At 41.8% G+C, this 27,075-nt stretch overlaps 1 protein-coding gene across 1 annotated transcript in view; it reads right to left on the bottom strand.

Moving 5' to 3' along the window:
- PCSK6 (proprotein convertase subtilisin/kexin type 6) overlaps positions 1-27,075 on the bottom strand; it is a 195,625-nt gene that overhangs the window by 20,384 nt on the left and 148,166 nt on the right. The window contains exons 14-15 of the mRNA XM_077124015.1: positions 6,930-7,094; positions 960-1,062 (exon numbers count right to left, since the gene is read on the bottom strand). Coding sequence (XP_076980130.1) covers positions 960-1,062; positions 6,930-7,094 — 268 coding nt within the window. The remainder of the gene's footprint in view (positions 1-959; positions 1,063-6,929; positions 7,095-27,075) is intronic.

Genomic DNA, 27,075 nt, shown 5'->3' with positions numbered 1-27,075 from the left:
CTTGACTGTGTTTGGGAAGTCCATGGGCACCCTGAGAGCTGTGCCCAGGCTCTGGTTCCACCATTCATCAGCCACCCTATCAGGGTACTCACAGCTGGGAAGCAGTGCTTGTGGGTGCATCTTTATGACTGCACCTCTAGGAGGCCATGCTGGGTTTTTCCCACTTAGCTCCCCAGGGCTGGGCATAGTGTGGCATATGGCAGGTGCTCAATAAATGCATGCATGAGCCCAAGGACAGTTATGAGGCTGGGGCGGATGAGAATTTGAGTGGAGGAAGGGAATCGTGCCAGGAACTGGAGGGGGGTTCCAGGGGCAGAGCTTGGAGCCTGATGGACGGACACACAAAGGGGAACTTCAGCACAGAGGGGTGAACCAGACCTAGGCAATGAGTTCTACTCCTGGGGGCCCAAGGTCAGATTTCCCAAATGCCCTTCCCTCCGGGGTCAAGCAAGTCTCACAGGCTCTCTGGGAAGTCTCCAAAAATGCACATGGGAAACCCCCACTAGTGTTAAGAGACACTAAGAAAACGAACAGTGAGATTCAGCCTGTCTGCCATGTCTCTCTGAGTCAGCATGCACGGCACACAGAGCTGGCTTTAAAACACTCTAGGCCTTAAAATCACAGCTGTCTACATTCACCAAGTGGTCAGCCTCGGCGCATGCAGTGTGATCCCATGCTTGCACAACAAAGTGGATAGAAAAAGGTTTATAAGGACAGACACCAAAATGCTACAGTGTCTGGTTTCTCTGCAAGGGACAGGTATTACTTGTGTGAGTAGAATAAAAAGTTACTAAGATATATATATATATAAACTCCAAAGCAGTTAACCTCAATGTAACTTTGTCTTGGGAGTGTTACAGGAATTCCCGATTGGGGCATCAGGTGGGGGTTAAAAGCCGTGAGCAGTGGGCCATGCTGTGGTGCCCCAGGATTTGCAGCTGGAAGCCCCACCCCATTACCTGCTGGTCTTGGCGCTCCCCAGGCTGAAGTGGACGCAGTTCAGGCACTGTTCTGCATTGGGGCCATCACAGCCTTTGTCGCCGCACTCTGGATGACACACGCCTTAAAGAAACAAGCATTTCCTTTCATTCAGAGAGACATGCCCTTCATCTAACCTCATCCCCGAGAGCCCTCCGGGACGATATCGCAGCCTGGAGGTGGCGGGAGAAGATGACCCAGCAGGACCCTGGGCCAGGGTCCTTGGATGGAGCACTGCCCCCAAGGGAATCTGAGGATTCCAAGAGAGCAAGTCAAATAACTGACGGTGGGGTGGGGGGACCAAGACTAGTGAAGAGAGGAGAACTGTGAGATAGTAGAAGAACTGGTTGTGACGGGAAGGAGAGGCCGGCAGCCCTTGGTGGTGCATCGCTGTCTTGGTCATCGTGCTGGGGCCAGCCAGCTCCTTGATTTCCACTCTGGAGGGTAGGGCAGCCCAGCATGGTTCTTTAGGGTGTTAGGCAAACTTCTGCCAACAGTGGTAGCTTTGGGCTACTGTTAATTAGGCAGGGATGACATAGGCAGAAAAGGGGCAGGGGCATGCCATGGTGGAAACGCGGTTACGTTTCCATCTGTTTATACCCACCAGGGGTGGCTGCAGCAGGGGTGTGACAGGGTGGATGTGTGTCAACTGGGGCAGGGTGAGGCTGGCCTCCCACGGCACTCTCAGGGGCCAGCCTCCAGCTCCTGACGAGCAGAGCTCCTTTATTTTGGGGCTCCCCTCACTCTAGCCCTCGAAGGGGAGCCATGAACGCCCTCTCTCAAGTTTCCATTACTCCCCAAATGCTCACTCGGTGGGAAAGGTGATGGCAAGAAAAGCTCAGTGGACTCCATCACACCTTACGCCTCACATCTCATGTCTTCTAGATCCTTCCCTCTGGGTGTGACACTGGGAGGGGCCCAGTTTTAACTCCTCACCCCCTGGAGGTATGGTGGGGGACATCTATGGATGGGCCAGGGGATCCTCTCCCTCCTGGCCTGGCCACAACCTGCCTAAGCCAGGGCTGGAGTGGGGACCCCCCACCCCTTCCCTTTTCCTCTCACCTCTGCCCTTTCCTCTTACCCCGGAGAAAAGACTCAGGAAAACCCCCCAGATAGTTCCCAGGAGTTATGGGGAGGGACTAAATGGGGCCTTAGGCGGGCTTTTGAGCCTTTTAGAAGGAAAAAACCTTCTACAAAGGTTTTAGTTGTTGGAGAGGGTGGGGAATGACTTCAGAAGCAAAGAGGAGGTAATTTGGGGGCCACCAGGATTTCACCGGGAACACGAGGGAATGAAAAAAGTCCCCATTCTCCGCTGCCCATAATGGGTCTCTTTGCTGAGCTACACAAAGCCCTCTTCATTCGTCTTTAAAGAGTCTCCAGACTTTCCCAGCATGAGACCCAGTTTATTTTGCTTCCCTCCCTGAAGGTTTACCGTTGTTGATATTTCCAAAGTTTCCATTGTGGGTCCTGCCCACCTCCATTTCCTTTGTGTAGCCCTTTTGGTGCAGTTCCCACCTCTGGGAGGCCTGGGGTACATTTCTCCGGCCCTCAGCTGGGAAGGGGCGACGGCCTGCGCGGACACTCACACATTCCCCGCCACCTCCAAAGCCCTGCCCCACACCCCGCAACATTCCCGCTCCACATTGTTTTGGAGTTGCTTGTCATTTCTACTCAGGAGGGCAGATCCGAATCTTGCTCCACCTCGTTCCAGCCCGTGTACAGGGGTATCCATGGAAATCCTTCACCGGGCTCTCTGGCTTCACCATATGGTGGTTTAAAATCACCCACTGGGGCCAAAACTCTTGTGCTTAGGTGCTGGGTCCCCACCTTCCCACCAAGCCCAGTGGGTCTGACCACATCCCCCATCCCAGGCCCTACAATGGCCATGAAAGTCCGGGTGACTCAATCACTTGTTGGTCCTCTCCTGGAGCTGTTTCTCCAGCAGGCTGAGGGGAGCAACAGTGAACAATTCCCTCCATTTTAAGATTTTGAGGGAACAGGGAGAAGACAGGCCAACTTCCTCAATCTCTGCAGGCCTGGGAGATGCAGCAGCCCATGGGCAGGGGCTTCGGTTTGTTCACTGCTCTGTGCTCAGACCATAAAACAGTGTCCAGTGCTCAGTAAATGTTTGCTGAGTGACTGACTGAATGAAAGGAGAGTGGATGGAAATGGGGGAAAGTGCACACATCCTCCCCATCTGCAGACAGAGTGTCCACCGCCCTGGGGCAGGGACAGCCTTTGAGGAGGGGTCTGGTCCAGGCCAGTGAGGGGGCATTTTTCCTTCCTCTCTTCTGAGTGTGGGCTTTATCCCAAGCCACTTCCTTCCCCTCTCTCCTGGACCTCTCTGTGGGGGAGAATTTAGTCAAGAATCCTGAGTGGAAGTCCCAGGCAAGGCTGGGGTCCACCGCACCACAAAAGCGAAGACTCTTGACACAGAATCATGCAACTGGGTAACGGCAAGCACCGATCTGGAAATCGGGTTACAAAAATGCCCATCCAAGAAGCTCGGTTAATGTTTGTAAACAAGCTTTCCCAGTAGCGCTGTCTGCGTGGACTCTTCTTAAAAGCTCAGTATCAATAGTCATCTCTTCCATGAAGCATCCATGAATTAAATCCACCTGGCCATAGCTCACTCCCTCCTCTTTTTCCTTGGACAGGGTAAATCATTCTCTGGGTGAGCATATGTTGTTTCTGCTGTGATTTGTATTTATTTCTGCTTTTCCTCTTGCCTCAACTAGGTGAAAGTTCCTCAAAGACCCACTGTCTTTCTGTGAAACTTCTCATCACTCCAAATAGAAGTATACAAGGGGAGCTCAATTGATGGGTGAATGGACCAGCCAATGGAAGCTGTTTTCCTTACATGTTATACTGTAACGACACAGGATTGTTTGAAAACTCCACCTTAAATCTTTCATAGAACAAATTCAGGGTAAAAAAAAAAAGTACATACACAAACACACTAGCAAATCAATGTTAGAAAGCAACTTGGGAGTTCTTGGTTGATGGGTCACTACATGTATAGGCCAATTTCTGAAGGAACAGTAGGATTTAGAAAATATTACAATCTTTCTCACTATCTGTCCCATCCAAGAAAAAGCGCACTAGAACCTCACCATAATGCTGTTTGACGTGGAGTAAGATGCAAGAGTGAGATGGCTAATTGCAGAAAAGACGGTGCCAAGGAGAAAAACAGACCAGTTGCATTTCTAGTCTGGACTCTTTCTTGACTGCTTGCTGACCAGAGCAAGTTACTTCTTTCTCTGGGCATCTGTCCACATCTGGGGAGTGAGTGTATGATCCTGGTTTGGATACCCCAAAGGTGCACCTACTGACCTGCCCTGGAAGCCCATCCTCCAGGCAACAGCACCTGTGAGCTTTCGCCCTGCTCAGGGTGCTGCATGGATGATTGCACTGTCCCTAAGTGTCCTCAGCCCGTCCCCAGTTCCTGAGAGACCAGAACAGATCCTCAGGCTAGTCATCCACCTTTGCTCAATGACTGCATCTGTCCTGACGCTCAGGCTTCCCTCTGTTCCCAGGACGGCTTTTTTCCTCTCCTCTTAGACACTGGGCACCCACCTGGCTTGCTGCCATCATTCTTGCTGATTTCAGCACCTGTGTCTGTGGAACGTCCAGCTCCCTGGATCATGAGCCAGGACCCACTTAGGGTGTGTGGCACAGGTTGCAGAATCTGGGCACCCCTAGCCCAGCCCAGGGTTGGCTCTCTGGTCGAGCATCCTGGGTTGCTCATGGTGAGACTTGGTTGCTATCCAGGGGCCTCCACCTGTACCAGGAACACTGAGGGCTCTGTCCCAGCAGGCTGGCCATCAAAGAGGAACTCCCCACCCTCAGAACCTCAGCCACAGAGGGTCCCTGGGGACTGAAACCCTGACCCTGTGGCTGCTGGCCTCCTTCCCTGCTGGAACCCTGGGCCCCCAATCTCCTCCCGCTCTCCTAGCTCACTGCGCCAGGGCTGACATCACTGCCCCTGTCTCCTTGAAGTTAGATTTCCATGTCTTTATCTGCCTCAAGGAACTCCAGAATCCCACGCTGCCTCAGAAATTCACCCAGAGCCACTGGGTCCACCACACCTGCTTCTTCCTTCCACAGGGCAGCCATGAGGTGTGTGGCACCCTCCAGGAGTCCCATGCCCTTTCAGAATCTGGCTGCTACTGTCCAGCATCCTTGCCATCACACACGTGCTCCCTGGACATCCCCCTCCACCCCTCACTCGTCTTGCCTCCTCTTCTTGATTTCCAGGTCCCAGTGGGATCTCGCCCTCCATCTCTCCTGTCTACCCTCTCCCCTCAATTCCTGCGCTGCCTGGCCCATTCCTGCTGGCTGGTCCTATGGATCACTGCTCTCCCACCCCTTCCTGACATGGATACCTGCTCCCCAGGGTCCTAGGTAGAATCCCCCAGCCTGGACCCACCCCCTCCAAGCACTATCTGCCTGTGGCCAGCTTATTCCCCATCCCCAGCCTGGACCTCCCCCTCCGTACACAGCCTGCCTGTGGCCAGCCTCCCCAGAATGAAGTCCTCCTACCCTTGCCCTCCCTGTCCCTCAATGGACTCTTCCCATCATTGTTTGTCCACCCATGACCCTGCCCTCTGAGATCGCAGGGAACATCACTGAAAGCGGGGCATATGTCTTATTTCTGTGGACATCCCCTTTCTCCATCTAGGCCTTGCTCAGTAGAGACTGGGTGAATGGAACTGCAGAACAACATTATAATGAGGTTCCATGTGCAAGGTTAGAGTCAGCAGTAGATTTTTAAGGGGGAAAAAAAAATCAGTCCTTTATTAATAATTACTGAATCATGCCACGGTTTATAAATCACAGGGGAAATAGTGGATTAAGTCCATACATAATTCAACGCTCAGTTTTAAAAGAATGGAGGAGAAATTTAAAATTGAATCAACCATAATTTATGCTCACTATGTCTTGATGGAATTTGCCATTTTGTTATATATTTTTTAAAAGCTATTACATAACTCAGAAAGCATCAGTGTTGTTCAATATCACGTATCATTCATCAAAGAGCTGGAATATTTAACCAGAGAAAATATGTCAAACCAGAAACACCCCAGTTTCACACAAATCATAGTGGGATGGCTCATAGAGAAAGAAACAACTTTTCATCTAGTACATTAATAAAAATCTCACCCAGCCCAGCCACTGAAAGTGTCAGCTGTTTCTGCACAGCCACTGCAGCTCTGTGCTGCCTCGGCGGGGCAGGCTAGTGGCCCACACGCAGGTGGAACAGTTCCGACCTGACAAAGGTATGGAAGGAGAAAAATGGTTCATGAAGGATATCTTTACTTCTAGAGAGCTTTTTAAGAGCTTATTATTATTATTATTATTATTATTATTAATTTTTTGTGTGCATGTATAGTATCAGTATATGTCCTGACAATCTCTGAAGATACTAGCCTTTAAACAGAGCCCCTGGAGGCCTGCTTGAGATGTCTAACAGCCAGGTCCCTTCTGTACGAGGCCGATCAGCCCAAACTGCCTGGATCCCTGCTGGTTACCTCCACCTTCTTCCCATTCCAGCTATAAGGCCTGAACGTGGGTGGATGTACGAGCTGGGAGGTCAAAACTAGAGTTGGTGCCTTGCAGGAAAAGGGCACGCCCCACGAGGAGGCTAATCAACCAGGGGGCAAGTCCCAGTTCTGGCTGGGCATATTGGGCCTCAGTTTCCCAGCCTGGGAAGTTTAGAGTATACTTGCTGGTTTGAAGCATACTTACTGGTTTGTAAAATATTGGGAGAGCCTTGGATGGGAGGAGCTGTGTGAGTGCAAATTACCATCGTTATTACCACTTCCAGGAAAGAGATATATAATATCATAGCCCCCACCTTTTGCCAGGAACAGCCCCACATTTTAAGAGCTCTAGTGGAAAAATAAAAATGGCAGAGGCTAGCCAGTTCCTCTTGCTTCAGGTGCAGTTACCTGCGTAATCTTCTTCATCATCAGGCACCTCGGCCTGGGGCGGGAACATAGCGGCCTTGGGTGGTTCCAGCTCCAACATCCTCGAGCGAGACTGGTGGGAACTGAAGGTGTTATATGGGTGCTCGGCCGTGCCGTATAAAATCAGGGTCCATTCTTTCAACTTCCCTGTAAAAGACCAAACCCACAGATAAGTTGGACAATCAACCAACCTGCCTTGAGAATCAAGGGCTGTTTCTGCCTGCTCCATGGTCTCTGCAAAGGCCTCAGTCTCTCACAGAAGACCTGCCTGGCTTGGGCCAAGCCCTTCTCCCATAACTGCATCCACCAGCTTCATATCCCCATTACCTGAGGGCCTGAGGACCAGATATCACGCTATGGCCTGGGCCGCATGCTTGCTATGCCAAGACGTCTTATTCCTGCAAGCCAGTGGCTGCCTGTCCCTTGTTCCTCTATTCCGGTTCTCTTGACTGTCCTATACTTCTGTGCCAGTATGAATCTTTGGTGGACCCCAGAAAAGCCATGTCCTTTAATCTTCATTCAATACTGCCCGCTGGGAGCATTCTGATTGTTCCCATGGAGACGTGACCCAGCCAAGTGTGGGTGGTAACTTTTGATCAGATAGCTTCCATGGAGTTGTGACTCCACCCATTAATCCTTTGAAAGAGGAAACATTTTGGAGAGTGTCCCTTTTTTAGGGCCACTAGAAAGCCACAGCAGCACACAGCAGGATCACAATGCAGAGAGTCCATTAGCCAGTGAGTTTTGGAGATGAAGAAGGAAAATGCTTCCCGGGGAGCTTCATGAAACAAGAAGCCAGGAGAGAAAGCTGAATGACTTCACCACATGTCCTTCCAGCTGCAAGAGGAACCCTAAACGTCATTGGCCTTTCTTGAGTTAAGGTAACCTCTTGTTGGTACCTTAATTTGGACATTTTTATAGACTTGCTTTAATTGGGACATTTCCTCAGCCTTAGAACTATAAACTAGCAACTTATTAAATTCCTCTTTTTAAAAGCCTTTCTGTTTCTGATATATTGCCTTCTGGCAGCTAGTGAACTAGAACACTTTCTATCCTTGCTAGGGAAGGACCAGCCCTAGCCATACTTGTCCTTGCCCTGGAGCCTGACCACCGTGCCCCAGGCTGTGCCACCAACTTCCCTCAGTATTAGCCTTTCCCCACCCCCATGGCTAATATCTGCCTCCTTCCTTCCCCTCTTGGCATAACCAGGCCTGTCCAGGAGCCTCCAGATGTGATAATGGGTTAGACTAGTAGGTCCTGCTGTTTGGATTCTCTACCTGGATGATGCGAAGATTTGGTCTTGGGTTCTTTCCTTGTCGCTATCCCAGAAAGGGGTAAAGAGCAGTGGGTGGCAGTGGTGGTACAGACTCAAATGTCTACACTGGAGGATGTTGGGCTTTAGTATGGGGGAATGCTGTTCAGGCTGGGGAGGACAGTGACTTATGACAGGGCGCCTGTCCCATGGAAGGGGACAGCAGGGCTTTGCCCCACCCATGTAGGAATGATAGCCATGCTCCTGGATCCTCTGATGAGCAAAGGCAAGTGGGAAACCTTGGGGCCTGCAACTTCTAGTGAAATCTCCTGACCTTATGAAACACATTACCATTCAAGTAACATATATGTGTGGCCAGGTCAGTTGCAGGCCCTAGTTTCGGTCTCCCTTTCTTACTAACACATTCCCAGTACTTTAACAGTGAGCTGTCTTTAGGAGGTTATTGTCATCGTTCTTGTACAAATAAAGTGGGTCCAGTGTGAGTGGCCCATGCATGGGCCTCTAAGTATTTATTGGTGACAGGGTTGACCCAGTGCAATCACTGGGTATCGGCAGCACAGTGCCTCCATGGACTTTTGTGATAAGTTGCCAGAACCCAAGCTGGAGACAGTAATCTGCCAGTTTCATGTCATGTTGGCCTGGATAATCGGTGCTTCATTTCATGGCCCTGGGTTTCCTGGCAATCAGAATGTTTTGGACAAGGGAAATTATTGCTTTGATTCTTGGGCATTTATTTATGTTTTTAGGAACTCCAGGATCTCTTGGCCTCCCTAAATTCTAGCATGGGGGGCTCCTTCTTGTCAACATGCTATAAGCCTGTGAGGTGTCATCAGTGCATCCTGGGCGTGGGGGAGGCAGATCCTGAGCCGGGGCTGTTTTAAATGGCGTTTGACTTGGATTGTGCTACCCAACATGGTACATGGAAGCCCTGTTTCATTTTAACCATTGCTGCAACCCACCAAAGTACGAGCCCCTCAGTGTGCAGCCTCTAAGCTGTCTAAAGTTGGGCCCTGTATTGTCTGATATGACCTACCCAGGATGAGAGAAGCTAGATAACTTGAAAAAAATATTCCTGATCTGATCATTTCCCAGTGCGTGATCTTTCAAATGGCCTGGTTCTTTTGCACAGACCATGGCTTATTTCCCTAGGGTAGGTTATGCATTTGATGATGGCTGTGTAAGAGGCATTTCATACAGGTGCAGAAAACAGTTACGGGTGTGAATCATCATCCATTCCCAACTCCTAAGGACTAAATTAAAGCTACAGTTCAAAACCACAAGGAATCTGGACACAAACTACTGAGTGATGAGCTGTGATTAAGGTGGAAGTAGAATGACTCTACAGCAGAGAACAAGGGCTCTATACGCTATAATTTGGGTTGAAGTCTATTTCCACCCCTAAACGATGTCACCAAAAATACCCACAAAGTTCTGGTCACTAAAATTAGATTCTTATTTTCAGATATAGTTTTGGGAGGGTAAACAAAAGGGGCTGCTTCATGTCCAGGATCTGTGGGTGCCGCCCTGTGTGCATGTGGGTGGGCAGTGGGTGGAGGGTAGAAAGAATTCACAAGAAACTAGAAACGAGGGTGGCCTTAGAAGAGAAGCCTGGAAGGCTGGGGTTCAGGGATGGGAGAGAAACTTCTTTTTCATTATATTCCCTTAGGGGCTGTTTAATTTTTTTTTAAACCATAAGCATATACAAATTTAAAAATCTTAAGTTAAATTTTAAAAGTCTATGAACAAAGTGGTTGTATAGTCAAAGCAAAAGTATACTAAAAAGCAGTGGCACTCAGGCTTTTGTTTTCCTGAAAAAGTAATATATATGGATGGCTCCAAAGTCCCAAAGTATAAAAAGAAATACAGTGATAGTCTCCCTCCTGTCCCACCCCCTACCCACCACTTCTCCCTCCCAAGGGCAACTGTGGTTACCCATTTCTTGCATATATTTCCAGAGGTTATTATATTTGTATACAAGCAAATATGAACATATATTCTGGCCCATGTCCTTTATCAATACTTTCTGCATCTCGTCTTTTTTATTTAACATTGTATCTTGGTGATCTTTCCATTATTGCATTGGATAGCATCATTTACTTAGATAATCCTCTGTCAATGGACTTTGAGATTGTTTCCAAACCTTTGCAATTATAAACATGCTCCTAGTCACATGAGGAAGGTTTCTGTGAGGTGGGAAGAGCAGGGGTCTGTAGCTACACAATCTGGGCTTGAATCCTGCCTATACCACCTATCGGCTGTGTGACCCTTGAGCAAATTACCTAATCTCTGTGCCTCAGTTTCCTAATATCTACTTCATTGAATTGTCTGAGGGAACAAAATTGTTTAATGATTGTAAATCATTAGAACAGTGCCTGGCATATAGGAGCTGCTACTTAAGGGTTTGCTGAATCAAGGCTAATGAGCATGTCATTGCATGTGTTGTAAATATATCTGTAGGATACCTTCCTAGAGGTAGAATCAGAGATTAAAGGGAATGTGAATTTGGTAATTCTGATAGACATTATCAAACTCCATCCTCCACAATGGGGTCCCCTCATCTTACACTCTTAGCATTCTTATCAGTTACCTGTTTCCTTCCCAGATTTGGGTTATGAGTCTTCACTGATCTGACCAGTGAGAACTGATAACTCAGTGAAGTTGGCTTTGCATTTTTTTTGTAATGTGAATGACAACTGAGTTCTTCCTGTGACTAAGGGCTAGAGACTTTTCTGACTGGATATAGTTTGAAGCAATGTATAAATCCAGAGATTTACAAAAAATATTTGCTTGGAACAAGGGTGAGATTTCAAATATGCATTTTAGTTATGTTTGAATTAAATGCAAGTGGACCTGGAAGATGTTTTGCTCATGCCTGGTTTCCATTTTTGTTGCTTTTCTCTGTCTGCAATTGATGCAGCAAATACTTGCAAAAGCCTACTACATCCTGGCACTGTGCTAATGAACTGCTGAATTGAGGGTCAAGAGCACCAGAAGAGAAAGCCAAGAGAGGTGTGGCTGAACAAAAGTAACCCCTTTCTACATGCACTCCAAGAGGAGACTTTTTCCTTTCCTAATTGGTGCCATTTGGAAAATTTGACCTGAGGGTAAGGTTCAGACAATGGAAAGTTTGGATAGATTTCTTTTTCCTGTAAATGTGGAGGTGCCATTTCAATTGACCAGAAAAGGCATTTCAAAAAATTCAACTTACTCTCATGATAAAACATTCAGAAAAAGAGGAAAAGAAGGTAATTTTCTCAACATGATAATGGGCATATATGACAAACCCACAGTTAACATTAAATGCAAAGGTGAAAGACTGAAAACCTTCCCCTCTGAGATCAACAACAAGATAAGGATGCCTGCTCTCACTCATTGCTAGTCAACACTTTACTTGCAGTCCTTGCCAGAGCTATTAGGCAAGAAAAAGAAATAAAAAGCATACAAATAGGAAAGGAAGAAATAAAACTATCTCTGTTTGTAGAAGATCTGATCCTTCAAATAAAAAATTCCAAAGAATCCAAACAAAAACTAATAGAGCTAATAAACTAATTCAGAAAAATTAGAGGATACAAGGTTAACATGCAAAAATTAGTTGGGTTTCAACACATCAGCAAAGAAGAATCTGAAATGGAAATTGATGGGTAGGAAGACCTAATATTATTAAAATGTCAATACTACCAAAGTGATCTACAGATTCAATGTATTTCCTATCAAAATCCCTGTACCCCCCCCTTTTTTTTTTGCAAAAATGGAAAAGCCGATACTTAAATTCATATGGAATCACAAAGTGCCTCGAATAGCTAAATCAATATTGAAAAAGAAGAACAAAACTGGAGGTTTCACACTTTCTGATTTCAAAATTTACTACAAAAACAGTATTCAAAGCAGAATGGTACTGACATAACGATAGATACAGACCAATAGGATAGAATTAGAGTACAGAAATCAATACATACATCTAGGGCCAACTGATTTCAATGAGGGTGCCAACTACATTAACCGGGGGAAAGAACAGTCTCTTCCACAAATGGAGACAGGGAAACTGGCTGTCTACCTGCAAAAAAATGAATATGGACCTCTATATCACACCATATGAAGAAATTAACTCTAAGGATTAAGACCTAAGCATAAGAACTAAAACTATAAACTCTTAGAAGACGACTTAGGGGAAAATCTTTATACTCTTGGATTTGACAGTGATTTCATAGATACGACACCAAAAGCACGAGCAACCAAAGAAAAAATAGATTAAAATGGACTTCGTCAAAGTTTAAAAGTTTTGTACATCAAAAGACATTATCAAGAAAGTGAAGAGACAGCTCACAGAATGGGAACAAATATTTGCAAATCATAAATCTGATAAGGGTCTAGTATCCAAATATATAAAAAGCTTTTACAACTCAACCCCAAAGATAAATAACTCAATTAAAAAAATGGGCAAAGGACTTGAATAGATAGTCCTCCAAAAAATATACACAAATGGCCAATACATATGAAAACATCCTCAACATCATTAACTATTAGGGAAATACAAACCACAAGACACCACTTCATACCCACTAGGGTGGTTATTATTAATTAAAAAAAATAAGAGTTAGCAAGGATGTAAGGAAATTGGAACCCTTTTACACAGTTGGTTGCAATGTAAAATGGTGCATACACTGCGGAAATCAGTTCCTCAGAAAATTCAATGTAGATTACTCTGCATGTGTATTTTTTTGGTAGTTGAAATCACACAATATACCGTTTTTTTCCCTTTTTTCCCACTTAACATTGTACCATGTTAATTACATTCAGAAATAGTCGTATTTATTTACTTGCTTATTGTTTTCTTTCCCCTCATCAGACTAGGAATGTCACATGAGCAGGGAATGTGTCTTCCTTATTTGGTACATTAGCCTTTGTATGTAGCAAGTTTCTGGCATGTAGTAGATGCTCAGTAAATGTTCGCTGAATTAATGAATTAATATCTTTAAAAATAAATTTTATGACAGCAAACTATTTCACCACATGAATGTTATCATTTACTTAACCAATTGCTTATGACAGGTTATGTATGATAGGACACTTATTCCAGTTTCCTTTAATTTTTCATTTATAAATCAACTTGCCAGAAATACTATTTGCTACAATCTGGATTATTTTCTCCAGACAGAGTCTCCAAGTGGAACCACCAGGTCAAAGACTAAGACATTCTTGAGAGTCTTAACACACGCCGCCAAAGGACTCCCATCAATATGTTTCTCACCTCAGGAGCCACTCAAAAATAACCCAACAAATGTCCGCAAGCTACTGGGCAGAATCAGTCACACCCTGTCCTCAGCACCTTCCCCACTTCCTGGTCCCAGCCTAACCAAGTCAGAAGGATCAAACACTTAGTGACTTTGTACGAAAGATTAAAGCAGAGACACTCAGGAATGAGTCCCTGCATGTGGGTTAACAGGCCACTGCTGGTTATACAGACTGGTCCGGCCAACGCTTATCCATCATGCAGAGCATCTACACACACGACTGGGGCAAGGTCCCCAGGGCCTGCTCCCTCCTCACTCAGCTACTCCCTAGAGGTTGTGCTCTCTTTGGAGAGATATGACACACGGGTGTGGACAAACCAAAGTGTAAGAAGAGAACAGAACATATCCAGGGCTACACCCAGAGACCAAGTCTACACCCTCCACCACAGTCATCTAGAGACAGTGGGATTTTATAATGCTGCCTGCCCCTGCTTTGGACAAAGCATGTAATAAGAAGGTATTTTTTTTTAATGTCTGTTCAAGTCTACAGTTGAAAAACAGACAAACTGGTATCATTCATTCCTCAGTTTCCAGGAGGGGGTCTTAAAAGATGCCCAAATGGGAGGTTTAGATTTCCTATTTGGTTATAGGTTATCTTTCTCTTGGGAACAATGAAATTATCTAAAATTGAGAGTGCTGATGGACTGTGGACTTTGGGCACTATGCATGATGTCTAACGAATGCAAGTGGCTGAAGGATGCACTAACTGAGAAGTAGACTGGCAAACAATGGTATATACATGTGATGGAACATTGTGCTGCTACAAAAAGGAATGAAGTTATGAGGCATGCAACATTGTGAATTACGTGAGGCATGCAACATTGTGAAGTTGTGAGGCATGCAACATTGTGAATTAAGTGAGGCAAAATAAATCAGAAACAAAAGAGCAATTATTGTATGGTCTCCTTTAGAAAATGCTTATAAGAAAACAGGGGCCTAGATTGTAAGCTCTTAGAGTAGGCACATTTAGTCCAGAGTGGTAATTATTATTTCTGGATTTTGAGAGGCTCTTTTATATATGTATAACCTGTTATTTAGAGATAAGAATGAAGCTCATCAGGTTGGGATTAAGGTAATTCAGAACACAGGGGTAGGGAAGACATTGTCTGTATTTTAAAATTCACCTATTCTTTGAGATCAAAGGAAGAAAGGTTTATTTTGTCCAGATCCTAAATTTTCTGGAGCACATAATCTAGCTGTCTGGATAGTTGGTTTAAACAATCCAAACACAGGGAGCCTAGAATAAGAATGAGGGCCTTTAATCTGGTATAGTTTAATGTAATGCCTGGATACATCCTAGAATATATTAAGCAGATAACCAAAAGTATTGACATAATCCCTTGAGGGACAGGGGAAAAAATATGGAACTATTAAACTTTACCACTGGGGAAATACCCTGATACTGTGTCAAATATTAGGGATGCCCAAATCAATAGGCCAAGCCCTACATCTCGAGACTTGCTCTTGTGAAGCTTATATACGTAGCAGAGAAGCTTAGTCTACCTAAGGCATGCCTAAGAGTTACTTCTGGAGAACCTCTTTTGCTGTTCAGATGCAGCCTTTCTCTAAGCCCAATTCTGCAAGTAAAATTATTGCTTTCCTGCGATGAAAGTCTCCCTGGAGGCATGGGAAATGACTCCCAGAGATGAGCCTAGCCCTGGCACAGTGGGATTAACAATGCTATCCTGACCAAAAGGGGGAAAAGAAGTGTAACTAATAAATTATCAGTGGCTATGAGAGTTCAAATAGTTGAGACACTACTTTGGAGGTTACTCTTAGGCAAGCTTCAATTAGACATTGCTACCTGTTATAACTTGCCAACCCCCAACCAAAACCATTCCAGCCAATCCTAAAGAACACCTAAAGCAATATATAAGATTCCATGCAGTAGGGTAACGTCCCAGAAACCTACAACTTCCATATGGGTCCCTAGACGAGATAAATCCTGAAACCTAGAAGGCCCAGCCTCTCCAGAACATCAGCTAGTTCCATCTCCCTACCCCATGTTATTGACAGCCCCTTCCAACATGAAGAAATTAGAATAGTCATGGCCCAAACACCCCTAAAGAGTGGGAAGATAGATGATGGTGGAATTATACAGACAAGGTAGGGTTTGACAAGCGAGTATGATTGCTGAATCATTATACTGATATCTCTTTTAGTCTCCATTATCTTAGAGCAGCTAGAAGTAAAAACCTAAAATTGTGGAATTGTAACTCATACCAAACTCTGAAATCTGTTCTACAATTAATTGTTCTGCTGTGCTTTGAAATACGTTACTTTTTTGTATATGTGTTGTTTTTCACAAAAAAGAAAAAATGAGTCAATTGTGATGATAAACAAATATTTCCTTCTTTTGAGGCTAGAAGGAAAAACCTGAGATGATGGTACGGTAGTCCATGACAAACTCAGCAATCTGTCCTATAACTACTTGTTGAAAAGTGCTCTGAAAACTATTCAGTTTTTTTTCTTTGCTTTGTATATATGTTATATTATACAATAAAAAAAGTTAAAAAAAAAAAAAAAGATGCCCAAATCCACATCCTTTGGCCTTTTCTCCATGAGATTCCTGAGAGAATAGGAGGAAGAACCACACATCCACTTGCTTTAAGTACTTCATGCTGGAACTGCTACCTCACTGCCTCCGTATGTGAACACAAAGGCAACTGTACTTGTGAGAGGCAAAGGATAATATGCCACCAAAGCCCATCCAAGGTTGCCAATATTCAGCTTTATCATCATTCATCATCTTCAATGCTGAACCCCTCCTTCCATGAATTACAATTATATGAACAAACAGGGTTATTCCCATTATTCAAAGAAAGAGTCAGAATTAAGGAAGATGAAAGTTGCATTTTCTAAAAGGGAAAATACCAGCAGTAATGAAGCCTTTTCCTACCCGGCATTTTGCATTAAGCATCAAAACTCCTTGAGAAGGGAATTTAACATGAGAGACAAGCTCACAGGGGTAGGGGAGAGGTTTTGTTAGATTAAAGTTTCTGAGCTGATACTTTTGAATTTCTGGGTTTCCTTGGCTATAGGAGAAGTTATTAACAATAAAGAATTTTAAAATTCTCTCCCTGTTATTTAAAACATACAGGAAGAAATTCTTTGGTTGAAATGCAATAAAGGAAGAGATACCTAGGAAAATCAAGTTAATATTTTTTTTTCTGGGTTTAACTCTGGTGGAACATGCTGCGTTCTGAAGTTTAATGAACTTGTCACCTGAGGGCTCGGTTGAAGTTACAAAGTTTAACACAGAGGCTTGTGTGGAAGAAATAAAAACGGCTCACTGTGATCTATTTATGGAAATATACAGAATACTGAAAGGGTACATTTTATGATATGTGAATTATATCTCAATAAAGCTGTTATAAAAACATATATACTGTATGTATGTGCATATAAACGTATACATATACATATACACAAGAAATGTCTACCTTCATTCAATAAATTTAACACATATTTAAAATGTACTTTAGGTCCAATTATGGCAAGTAAGAGGGAAGACCACAAAGAGAATTTTAAAAAATGGGTTGGAGATCAGGATAAGAAGGGACAATCACAGAGCTGGATGTGTGACCCCCACCCCCTAATCCCAGAGCTAGATGTCAGGTGACACGAAATGGTTTCCCCGTGATCCTGGAGCCGTAAAAGATCGTATTTCAAGGGTCAGAAGAGGATGCAAGAATCCCAACCTCCAATTTTTATTTGGGTGAAACGTGGAAACAAATAATGCCTGCAGAGTACCACAATCGCTTGAATTGTACAGTGCTGCCCAAAATGGCACTTTTCTCAATGGCATCTATAAAACGGAAATAGCACCTTTTAAAATTTTTAGTTTTGGTTTTTACAAAGGAATAAGTTAACAGTTTGAAAAGTCAGATAATACTATAAGGTCTTCAATGATATGGAAACTCTACCTTCTCCATGGTTTTCCTGTAAACCTACAGCTTGTTCTAATTAAAAAAAAAAAAAAAAGGAAACAAACTAAACGCAGCAGTCCTTCCTGTCACTCTCCCCACCTCTGAGAGTCCTTCATCAGAGGTAGCCTCTTTTAACACTTAGACCAGATTCTTGAGTATTTGTGAACACATTACAAGATAAAATACTCATATCCTACATCTCAATTTCTTGATTTTAGACATCCATTCAATGACTTATGTACAAAGTTGAGAATTCAGTTCCCTCACACCACCCCTCGCATGCTCTCTCCCCATCCCTCTTTCTCTCAATACTTTTCTAACACAATCCTTGTCTGTTCAATACTTAGTATTTTCCCCTTCATGCAAGCCCCACTTCATTTTCTGGGAGATTTCCAAACATTAATCTTTTAATCTCTCTATTGAATATTTTATTTTTGCCTCATATTTTCAATTTTCAAGGCCTTTATTTGGTTCTCTCAATGCTCTTTAAAAAAAACCCTATTGTTTCTGTTCCATGGGTGAAACTTTTTCTCTTATCTTTACTGCGGATACCGATTGTAGTTTTTTTTTTGAAGTTTTCTTTTACTGCCTGAATTCCCTCTTTTTCCTTCAAATGTCTTTTCTGTGAGAATTTGCTTCTATTTTGACATATATGATTTCTTCAAATGCATGGCGATTGTCAGTGGTACATTCTTAGTAGGTAGTGAGACAATGAAGAGCTGATTGGAAATTGTGCGTGTGTGTTACTGGAATATGGATATGCATTTTTTTGTTGCTCATTCCTTCTGTATACCACAAACTTGCTAGGCTTGTACAAAGTTATCATAGTATACCGGATGGTTCCGATACAAATCATATTTACATACTAAATGTAAACACTTCTCATCAGAAACAATCAAGGTCAGAAGAAAATGTACTATCTTGACAGTGCTCAAAACCAAAATAAAACCCAAACCTAAAACTCTCCATCCAGTGAAAACATCACTCAAAAATGTGCTGAAACAAAGATATTTTCAAATAAACCAAAGCTGAGCAAAATTTGCAATAAATTATTGCTGACAGACCAGCATGAAAAGAGATGCTGAAGGAAGTTCTTTAGGCTGAAGGAAATGATACCAGATGAATATTCAGATGTACAGGACAGAACTGAAGAATACCAGTATGTTTGGGTGGGGCGACATAAAAGAGTAGCTTTTTCCATTACTTAATTTCTTTAAAAGACAGATGACTCTTTAGAGCAAAAGTATAATCACTGAAAGATGGATTTTCCAACATGTACAAAAGTAAAATGTATGGCACAGCCATAGGACAAAGGAGAGTAGGGGAATGGAGTTACCTTGTCATTAGGTTCTTACACTTGTCAAGTTGTTCAATATTAATTCTAAGTAAACTATCATTTAAATATGTATATTGCAATCCCCAGAGCAATCACTCCATATGGCTGGAAAGCCAATAGAGAAAATAAAATGGAATATTAAAAATATTTTATTAATTCAAAAGAAGGCAAGAAAGAGGAACAGGGTATCAACATTTTTAATTACTGTTAGATTTAGTTTGTTAATAATGGACTCATATATCTTTGCATTTAAGTTCTTGAGAGAGATTGGTCTATAATTCTCCATTCTCATAATGTGCTGTTGGGGATTTGGTATCAAGATGTACTGGCCTCATTAAATTGGTTGGGGATTTTTTTCTCTCTTTTTCTACTTTCTGAAAGAATTTATGGAATTGTGACATTATTTCTTCCATTTAAATGCTTGGTAGATGTTGCCAGTGAATCCAGCTGGCCTTAAGTTTTCTTTTAATTATGGATTCAATTTCATTAATATTTATAGGATAATTTACATTTTTATTTCTTCTTGTGTCAGTGTTGCTAAGTAGTATTTTTCTGGGACTTTTTCCATTTCACTTCTAATTTCATCTTTTTTCTTTTTAACTTTTTTTATTGTATAGTATAACATACATACAAAGCAAAGAAATAAAAAAGCAATAGTTTTCAAAGCCGTCTTCAATAAGTAGTTACAGGACAGATCCCAGAGTTTGTCATGGGCTACCATATGACCCTCTCAGATTTTTTTCCTTCTAGGTACTCCAGAATATAGGAGGTTAGAAGGCTTAAATACTTTTTTATCATCACAATTGACTTATTTTCCTTCTTCTGTGAAAAATAACATATATACAAAAAAGCAACAAATTTCAAAGCACAGTACCACAATTAGTTGAACATATTTCAGAGTTTGACATGGGTAACAATGTCACAATTTTAGGTTTTTACTTCCAGCTGCTCTAAAATACTGAAGACTAAGAGAGATATCAATTTAATGATTCAGCAATCATATTCATTTGTTAAATCCTATCTTCTCTGCATAACTTCACCATCACCTTTCATCTTTCCATCCCTCTCTTTAGGGGTGTTTGGGCTATGGCCATTGTAACTTTTTCATATTGGAAGGATCTGCCACTAATATGGAGTAGGGAGATGAACTAGCTGATGTTCTGGAGAGGCTGGGCTAGATTACAGGACTTATCTGGATCAGGGGCCCATCTGGAGGTTGTAGGTTTCTGGAAAGTTACTCTAGTGCATGGAACCCTTGTGGAATCTTATATATTGCCCTAGGTGTTCTTTAGGATTGGCTGGAATGGCCCTGGTTGGGGGTTGGCAGCTTATGATAGGTAGCAAGGTCTAACTGGAACTGGTATTAAAGCAAATTCCAGAGTAGCCTCTTGACTTTCTGAATTCTCTCTGCCACTGATACTTTATTAGTTACACTTCTTTTCCCCCTTTTTGTCAGGATGGAATTGTTGATCCCACAGTGCCAGTGTGGATTCATCCCTGGGAGTCATCTCCCACGTCGCCAGGGAGACTTTCACCCTGGGATGTCATGTTCCATGTAGTGGGGAGGGGAGTGATTTGACTTGCAGGGTTGAGCTTAGAGAGAGTGAGGCCACATCTGAGCAACAAAAGAGGTCCTCCAGAAGTAACTTAAGGCATGCCTATAGGTAGTCTAAGCTTCTCCACTACCTACATTAGCTTCACAAGAGTAAGCGTCATGATCGAGGGCATGGCCTATTGATTTGGGTGTCCCTAAAGTTTGGCACAGTATCAGGGGATTCCCTGATGGTAAGTTTTAATGTTCCATATTCTTTCTCCTATCCCTCAGGGGACTTTGCCAATCAACCCTTTTTTTTTTTTTTTTTACATGGGCAGGCATTGGGAATCGAACCCAGGTCCTCTGGCATGGCAGGCAAGCATTCTTACCTGCTGAGCCACCGTGGCCCGCCCACCAATCAATACTTTTTGATTATCTGCTTAATATACTCTAGGATGTATCTAGGCATTATAATAATCTGTACAGGATTAAAGAACCTCTTCCTTATTCTGTGCTCCTTGTTTTTCAATTGTTGAATATCATCCTTTGGAGCACAAAATTGTTTATAATATCTTCTCATAGTAATTTTAATGTATATAGTACCTATAATAGTGTTCCTTTTTCATTTCTGAAATTAAATATTCACCGTTTCTTCTTGATCTGTCTTACTAGAGGTTTGGCAATTTTATTAGTTTACCCAAAGAACGAATTTATGGCTTTGTTGATTCTACATTTGTTTTCTATTTCACTAATTTTTGTTCTTATGAAAATTCCTTCTTTCTACGTTCTTGAGTTTTGATTGTTGATCTTTTTCTACCATCTTAAGCTGGATGCCTACCACATTAATTTTCAGCTTTCCTCTTTCCTGACACATGCACTTAGGGCCTTAAATCTCCCTTTCACCACTATGTTAACTTGTATACCACTGATAGACAGTATTTTCATAATCATCCAGTTCTAAATATTTTCTAATGTAAATGATGATTCTTTCTTTGATATGAATTATTTATGTGTTTTTTCAAGTTTTAAATATGTGGGATTTTCCTCGTTATCTTTTTAATATTGATTTCTAACATGTATAATGTCAGAGAACATGATGTATGTGCTATCAATCCTTGGAAATATGTTGGAACTTGATGTATAATCCACTATGTGGCCAATTTTCATTAATATTCCATTTGTGTTGCAAAAGAAAGCATATTCTTCAGTTATTGGGTACAGTGTTTGATATATGTCCATTAGACTTACATTGCCAATTGTGATGTCGTTCAAATCTTTTAAATTCTTACTGATTATTGCTGTTTTATCTATTACATATAATTGGGGTGTGCTAAATGTCTATACTTTGTATTTCTTTTTAAAAAATATTTTCATCGACAAATCTTCATACACATATAGTCCATATGTGGTATACAATATCACAGTATCATCACATAGCTGTGTATTCATCACCATGATAATTTTTAGAACATTTGCATCACTCTGTAAAGAGAAATAAAAAGGAAAAACTCATACATCCCATACCCCTTACCCTTCCCTCTCACTGACCACTAGTATTTCAATCTACCCAATTTATTTTACTCCTTATCTGCCCTATTATTTATTTATTTTAATTTAATTTATTTTATTTTTTTAAATATCAAAAAAACACCTAATAAGCACAAACATTCCTATTTTGATCGTTCTGTTCTACATATATCATCAGTAATTTACAATATCATCACATAGTTGTATATTCATCATCATGATCATTTCTTGGAACATTTGCATCTATTCAGAAAAAGAAATAAAACGAAAACAGAAAAAAAATTTATATATACCATATTCCTTACGCCTCCCTTTCATTGATCACTAGCATTTCAAACTAAATTTATTTTAACATTTGTTCCCCCTATTACTTATTTTTTATCCATTTTTTTTTACTCATCTGTTCATACCCTGGATAAATGAAGCATCAAACTCAATCTACAATGTGATTCTGCTATTTTCACAATCGCACAGTCACATTGTAAAAGCTGTATCAGTACACAATCATCTTCAAGGATCAGGGCTACTGGAACAGAGCTCAAGACTTTCAGGTACTTCCCTCAAGTACACCATAAACTAAAACGGGATATCTATATAATGCATAAGAATAAGCTCCAGGATAACCCCTCAACTGTTTGAAATCTCTCAGCCACTGAAACCTTGTCTCATTTCTCTCTTTCCCCTTTTGGTCAAAAAGGTTTTCTTAATCCCATGATACCAGATTCTGGCGAATCCCAGGAGTTCCGTCCCACATTGTCAGAAAGATTTACACCCCTGGAAGTCATGTCCCATGTAGAGGGGAGGGCAGTGAGTTCACCTGTTGAGTTGGTTTAGAGAGAGATGCCATATCTGAGCAACAAAAGAGGTTCTCTGGGAGTGACTCTTAGGCCTAATTTTAAGCAGACTTAGCTTATCCTTTGCAGGAATAAGTTTCACAGGGGCGAATCCCAAGATCAAGGACTCAGCCCGTTTATTTGGTTATCTCCACTGCTTGTGAGAATATCAGAAATTCTCCAAATGAGGAAGTTGAATATTTTGTCCTTTCTCCCCAGTCCCCCAAGGGGACTTTGCAAATACTTCTTTATTCACTGCCCAAATTACTCTGGGATATATTGGGCATCACACTAATTTGGACAAACCAACAAGATCTCATGCCCTATTCAAGAGTCCATGCATTTATGGTGCTCAACTAAACTGATCATACATATTAAATGAGGTAATACACTACCCAAAATATGAATTTTGCACCAAATAAACATCTCTCCCTTTGATCTCAGACAGAAGTTGAAGTTTTAAAATGGATGATATCATCCTTTACACTGTATTCTGATCTACTCCGATTCTATCCAGATCAGCTTAATTCATATGTCTAGTTGGAGTCTGATCTCTTTTTCAACTTTTTAAATAGTTCTTTTATGGGGTAGTGCTGACTTTCATAGCTTCAGAGCTCTAACTCTGAGCTGCAGCTGTCACATAAATACCGGAAATTTCTGGGAATGGCCAGGTTATACACAAACAACTCAGTATCTCAGAATTTAGAAATAACAGTTACAACTCCTGAATATATGTGACTGTGTCAGAGCTTTATAATAGGCCCCAATCTGATAATTCATGCTCTCGACTTCAGCTCATTGAGTTTTTTATAGTATAGTTAGTCTATATGAGTGAGGCATGATAATATTTGTCTTTTTGTTTCTGATATTTCATTCAACATACAGTCCTTAAGTTTCATTCACCTAGTTGCATGCCTTACAACTTCATTCCTTCTTGCAGGTGCTCAGTAGTCAGTTGTATGTATACACCACAGTTCCCCCTTCCATTCCTCAGCTGTTTAACCCTTAGGCCATCTCTATCCATTGTGAATTGAAAAACACTACTGCCATAAATACCAGTGTGCAAATGTCCATTCGTGTCTCTATATTCATTTTCTCCAGGAATATACTGAGCAATGGGGTTTCAGGATCATATGGCCACCCCATCCCTAGCCTTCTGTAGAATCACCACACTGCCTTCCAAGGGGTTTGTATTAATCTTTTTCATGGTATTAATAATTTTTGCTTTATATTTTGAGGCTATGTCATAAGATACATAAAAGATTAGAAGTAGAACCTTTAGAATTGAACCAAACCTATTATCTATATGCAATGTCTCTCTTTATCTCTAGTAATGCTTTTTGCCATAACACTTCTGTTTGTGTCATACTAATAGAACTACACCAGCTTTCTTTTCATTGGTATATTGCCTGCTTTATCTTTTCCCATCAACATTATTTTTAACTTTTTTGTTTACGTGAGTTTCGATATCTTTGTCATATTTAGCTATAATGTCAAACAGCAGGCCAGAAAAAATATTTATGGGAAATATGGCACATAAGGATTATCATCAATATTTTACACAGAGTGTCCTTCAGTGGGGTAACAACAACACTGAGACATCTCAGGGTAAAAGCAGAAAGGACAATTTTCAAAAGAAAAAAGCATACTCAGTACACAAACATTTGGAAAAGTGCTTGCCCTTATTAGTAATTATCATAATACAAATTAAGGAAAGATAGCACTTTTTTCCTCTGGAACTGGCAAATGAACATGGCTGCACCTTTCCTGGTGAGATTTAAAATTGGCTCAACTATTTCAAAATGCAAATTGGCAATATGTATCAAAAGCAGGTACATTTCTGGTTCCAATCTCTTGTTTGTCCCAGTACTTTTATTTCTGGTGAAGGATCCCAAGAAAATAACTTTAAATTTAGGAGAAAGCTTTATGCACAAAGCTTTCCATTTATAATTGTCACAAAACTGAAAGCAATCTACATGTCCAACAATATAGGACTGCTTAAGTAAATTACAGTATTTCTACCTGGTGAGGCAGTATAAAAACATTTAAAATGCTGCTCACGAAGTACATATAATGACATCAAGAAGTGCTTCTGATATGCAAATAAAACATTATGCAAAGTTATAGATGTGACATGGTTAAAACTCTGTAAAACGTTAAGAAGAAATGACCAGTTGGAGATATAGACATATTTTCAATCATGACATCTTTCTGAAAATAAGTAATAAAGTCCAATGTTCAAAAGTTAAACACACTTACATATTCTAGGAGGATTTTACTGCTAGAATGTTAAACAGCAAGAATGTGGAGGCATGACTATAGCTAAATGTTGATCAAGACTGAGCCTGGAAAACTGGTCTTAGGTGATTTCTTATCCCTCTTTGTGTCTTTTTATTTTTCATTTTCATCAACATTTAGTATTTCATTTGCAAAAACTAAATAATAAGGGAGAAGCACATCATCTTTTTGTTCTGTTCATTATCGGGAGATATTGAACTGACTAAACAATCACCTAATCCATAAATGTCTACAAAGGCAGCTGGGTTGCAGTCATTGCTTAAGTAAGTGGGGATAATATGCTTCTTTTTTTCTTGAAATAAGAGATTTTGGGGGAAAGGCATCACTCAAAAGAGTAGAAGTGAAGCCAAGAGGTAGACTGAAACAGAGTAATATTAATGCAAAATGGGGTTATAAAAATAGAACCTTTGGACAATCAGGTTTATGAACTTCACCAAGTTCTTCAGCTCTGTTTTCCAAGGAGTGGAAATGATACCCCATATTCATGCTTTCCAGAAAAGAGAGTTTAGTGGCAAACTTTAAAACTAGCCCAGAAGCAAGTACTTTAAACGTGACTTCCTTTCTAGCAGTGAATACAAGATAAAGATTGCGAGGTTTCAACTCATCTTGGAAATGAAGATGAGCTCAAAGCAGATGTCCATAAAACAGAGGTCAATAAAACTAACCATAAAATGAAAACAGGTATGCTCTTAGGAAAAAAAGAAATGCATGACAGAGCCACAGAAATAAAATCAAGAAACCATGGAGCTTTTTTATGATGAAAAAGAGGAGAAAAACAGAAACACACATAAGAGACTAATTTCTTCCCCCTTTTAAATGATGATTAAACATTTTACTGAGTAGGCAGAGCCCAAAACAAAGCTGATTAAAATTATATGAGCTCTTGATTTAAACTAGGTCAGTGCCAGTGTGCCGGTCTGAATCTGTGGTGGACCCCAGAAAAGCCATGCCCTTTACTCCTCATTCAATATTGCTGGGTAGGAGCATTTTGATTGTTTCCATGAAGATGTGACCCACCCAATTGTGGGTGGTAACTTCTGATTAGATGATTTCCATGGAGGTGTATCTCCACCCACTGAAGGTGGAGTTGCCTACTGGAATCCTTTAAAAGAGGAAACATTTTGGAGAGAGTCCCTTTTGGTAGAGCCGCAAAAAGCCAGCAGATGCCACCATGTTCGCCATGTGCCCTTCCAGCTGAGAGAAAAACGCTGAACGTCGTCGGCCTTCTTGAACGAAGGTATCTTTCCCCAGATGCCTTAAATTGACATTTCTATAGACTTGTTTTAATTGGGACATTTTCTTGGCCTTAGAACTGTAAACTAGCAACTTATTAAATTCCCCCTTTTAAAAGCCATTCCATTTCTGGTATATTACATTCCGGCAGCTAGCAAACTAGAATAGCTAGTATGCCCATTCATTCGTTCAATCAATCAACAACTACTTATTAACCATAATAAGTTCTAGATGCTGAGCTCTAGAGAGGGAGGGAGATGAAGGACCTAGTTTTGGCTTTCTGAAGGCAAACAACAGCTGTCAATGGCAGAATTCCATGAGACCAGTTCTAAATATGGTTCATTCGATTCTCTATCATTCTTCAATATGTCATAGAGATGACTGAAGCTGTTCAATCTGCTGCCTGGACATATGTATTTTAGCCTGGGTTCCCTAGAAAACAAGGGTCTGAGGCAAAGCTCATGAGCAGAGGCTTTATTGGGAGGTGCACTCCAGGACAACAAGTGTAAAAGGGAGAGGAGGGGGAGGCAGGAAAGGGGGAAACAAATACAAGGTGGTTTGCTCCAAGCTGGCTGCAGCTTCACAAAGAAATAGGCAGGCTGCCTGGCCAAGGGGACAGCTTCCAAACAGGCCTTGTGGAACTGCTGTCTTTTGGGGAGTGAGGAGGAGGTGAGTAGGACTTATCTCCTATTTCTCCTGGGGGAAAGTTGGTCCCAATAGGTGTCACCCCTCCTTGTACTTCCTGTTACTTGCTCCTCCAGGCAGCTAGATCATGGAGCAGTCAGATGTCATCTGGAAGTGGAAGGAAATGCTATGGGCTGCCCAGTCTCATTGGGTTTGACCTGGCTGCCAGGGCCCCTGCAGCTCCTTGCTC

This window comes from Tamandua tetradactyla, chromosome 12 (assembly GCF_023851605.1).
Source record: "Tamandua tetradactyla isolate mTamTet1 chromosome 12, mTamTet1.pri, whole genome shotgun sequence".
NCBI lineage: Eukaryota > Metazoa > Chordata > Mammalia > Pilosa > Myrmecophagidae > Tamandua > Tamandua tetradactyla.
This window is presented reverse-complemented; position numbering and strand designations above follow the sequence as displayed.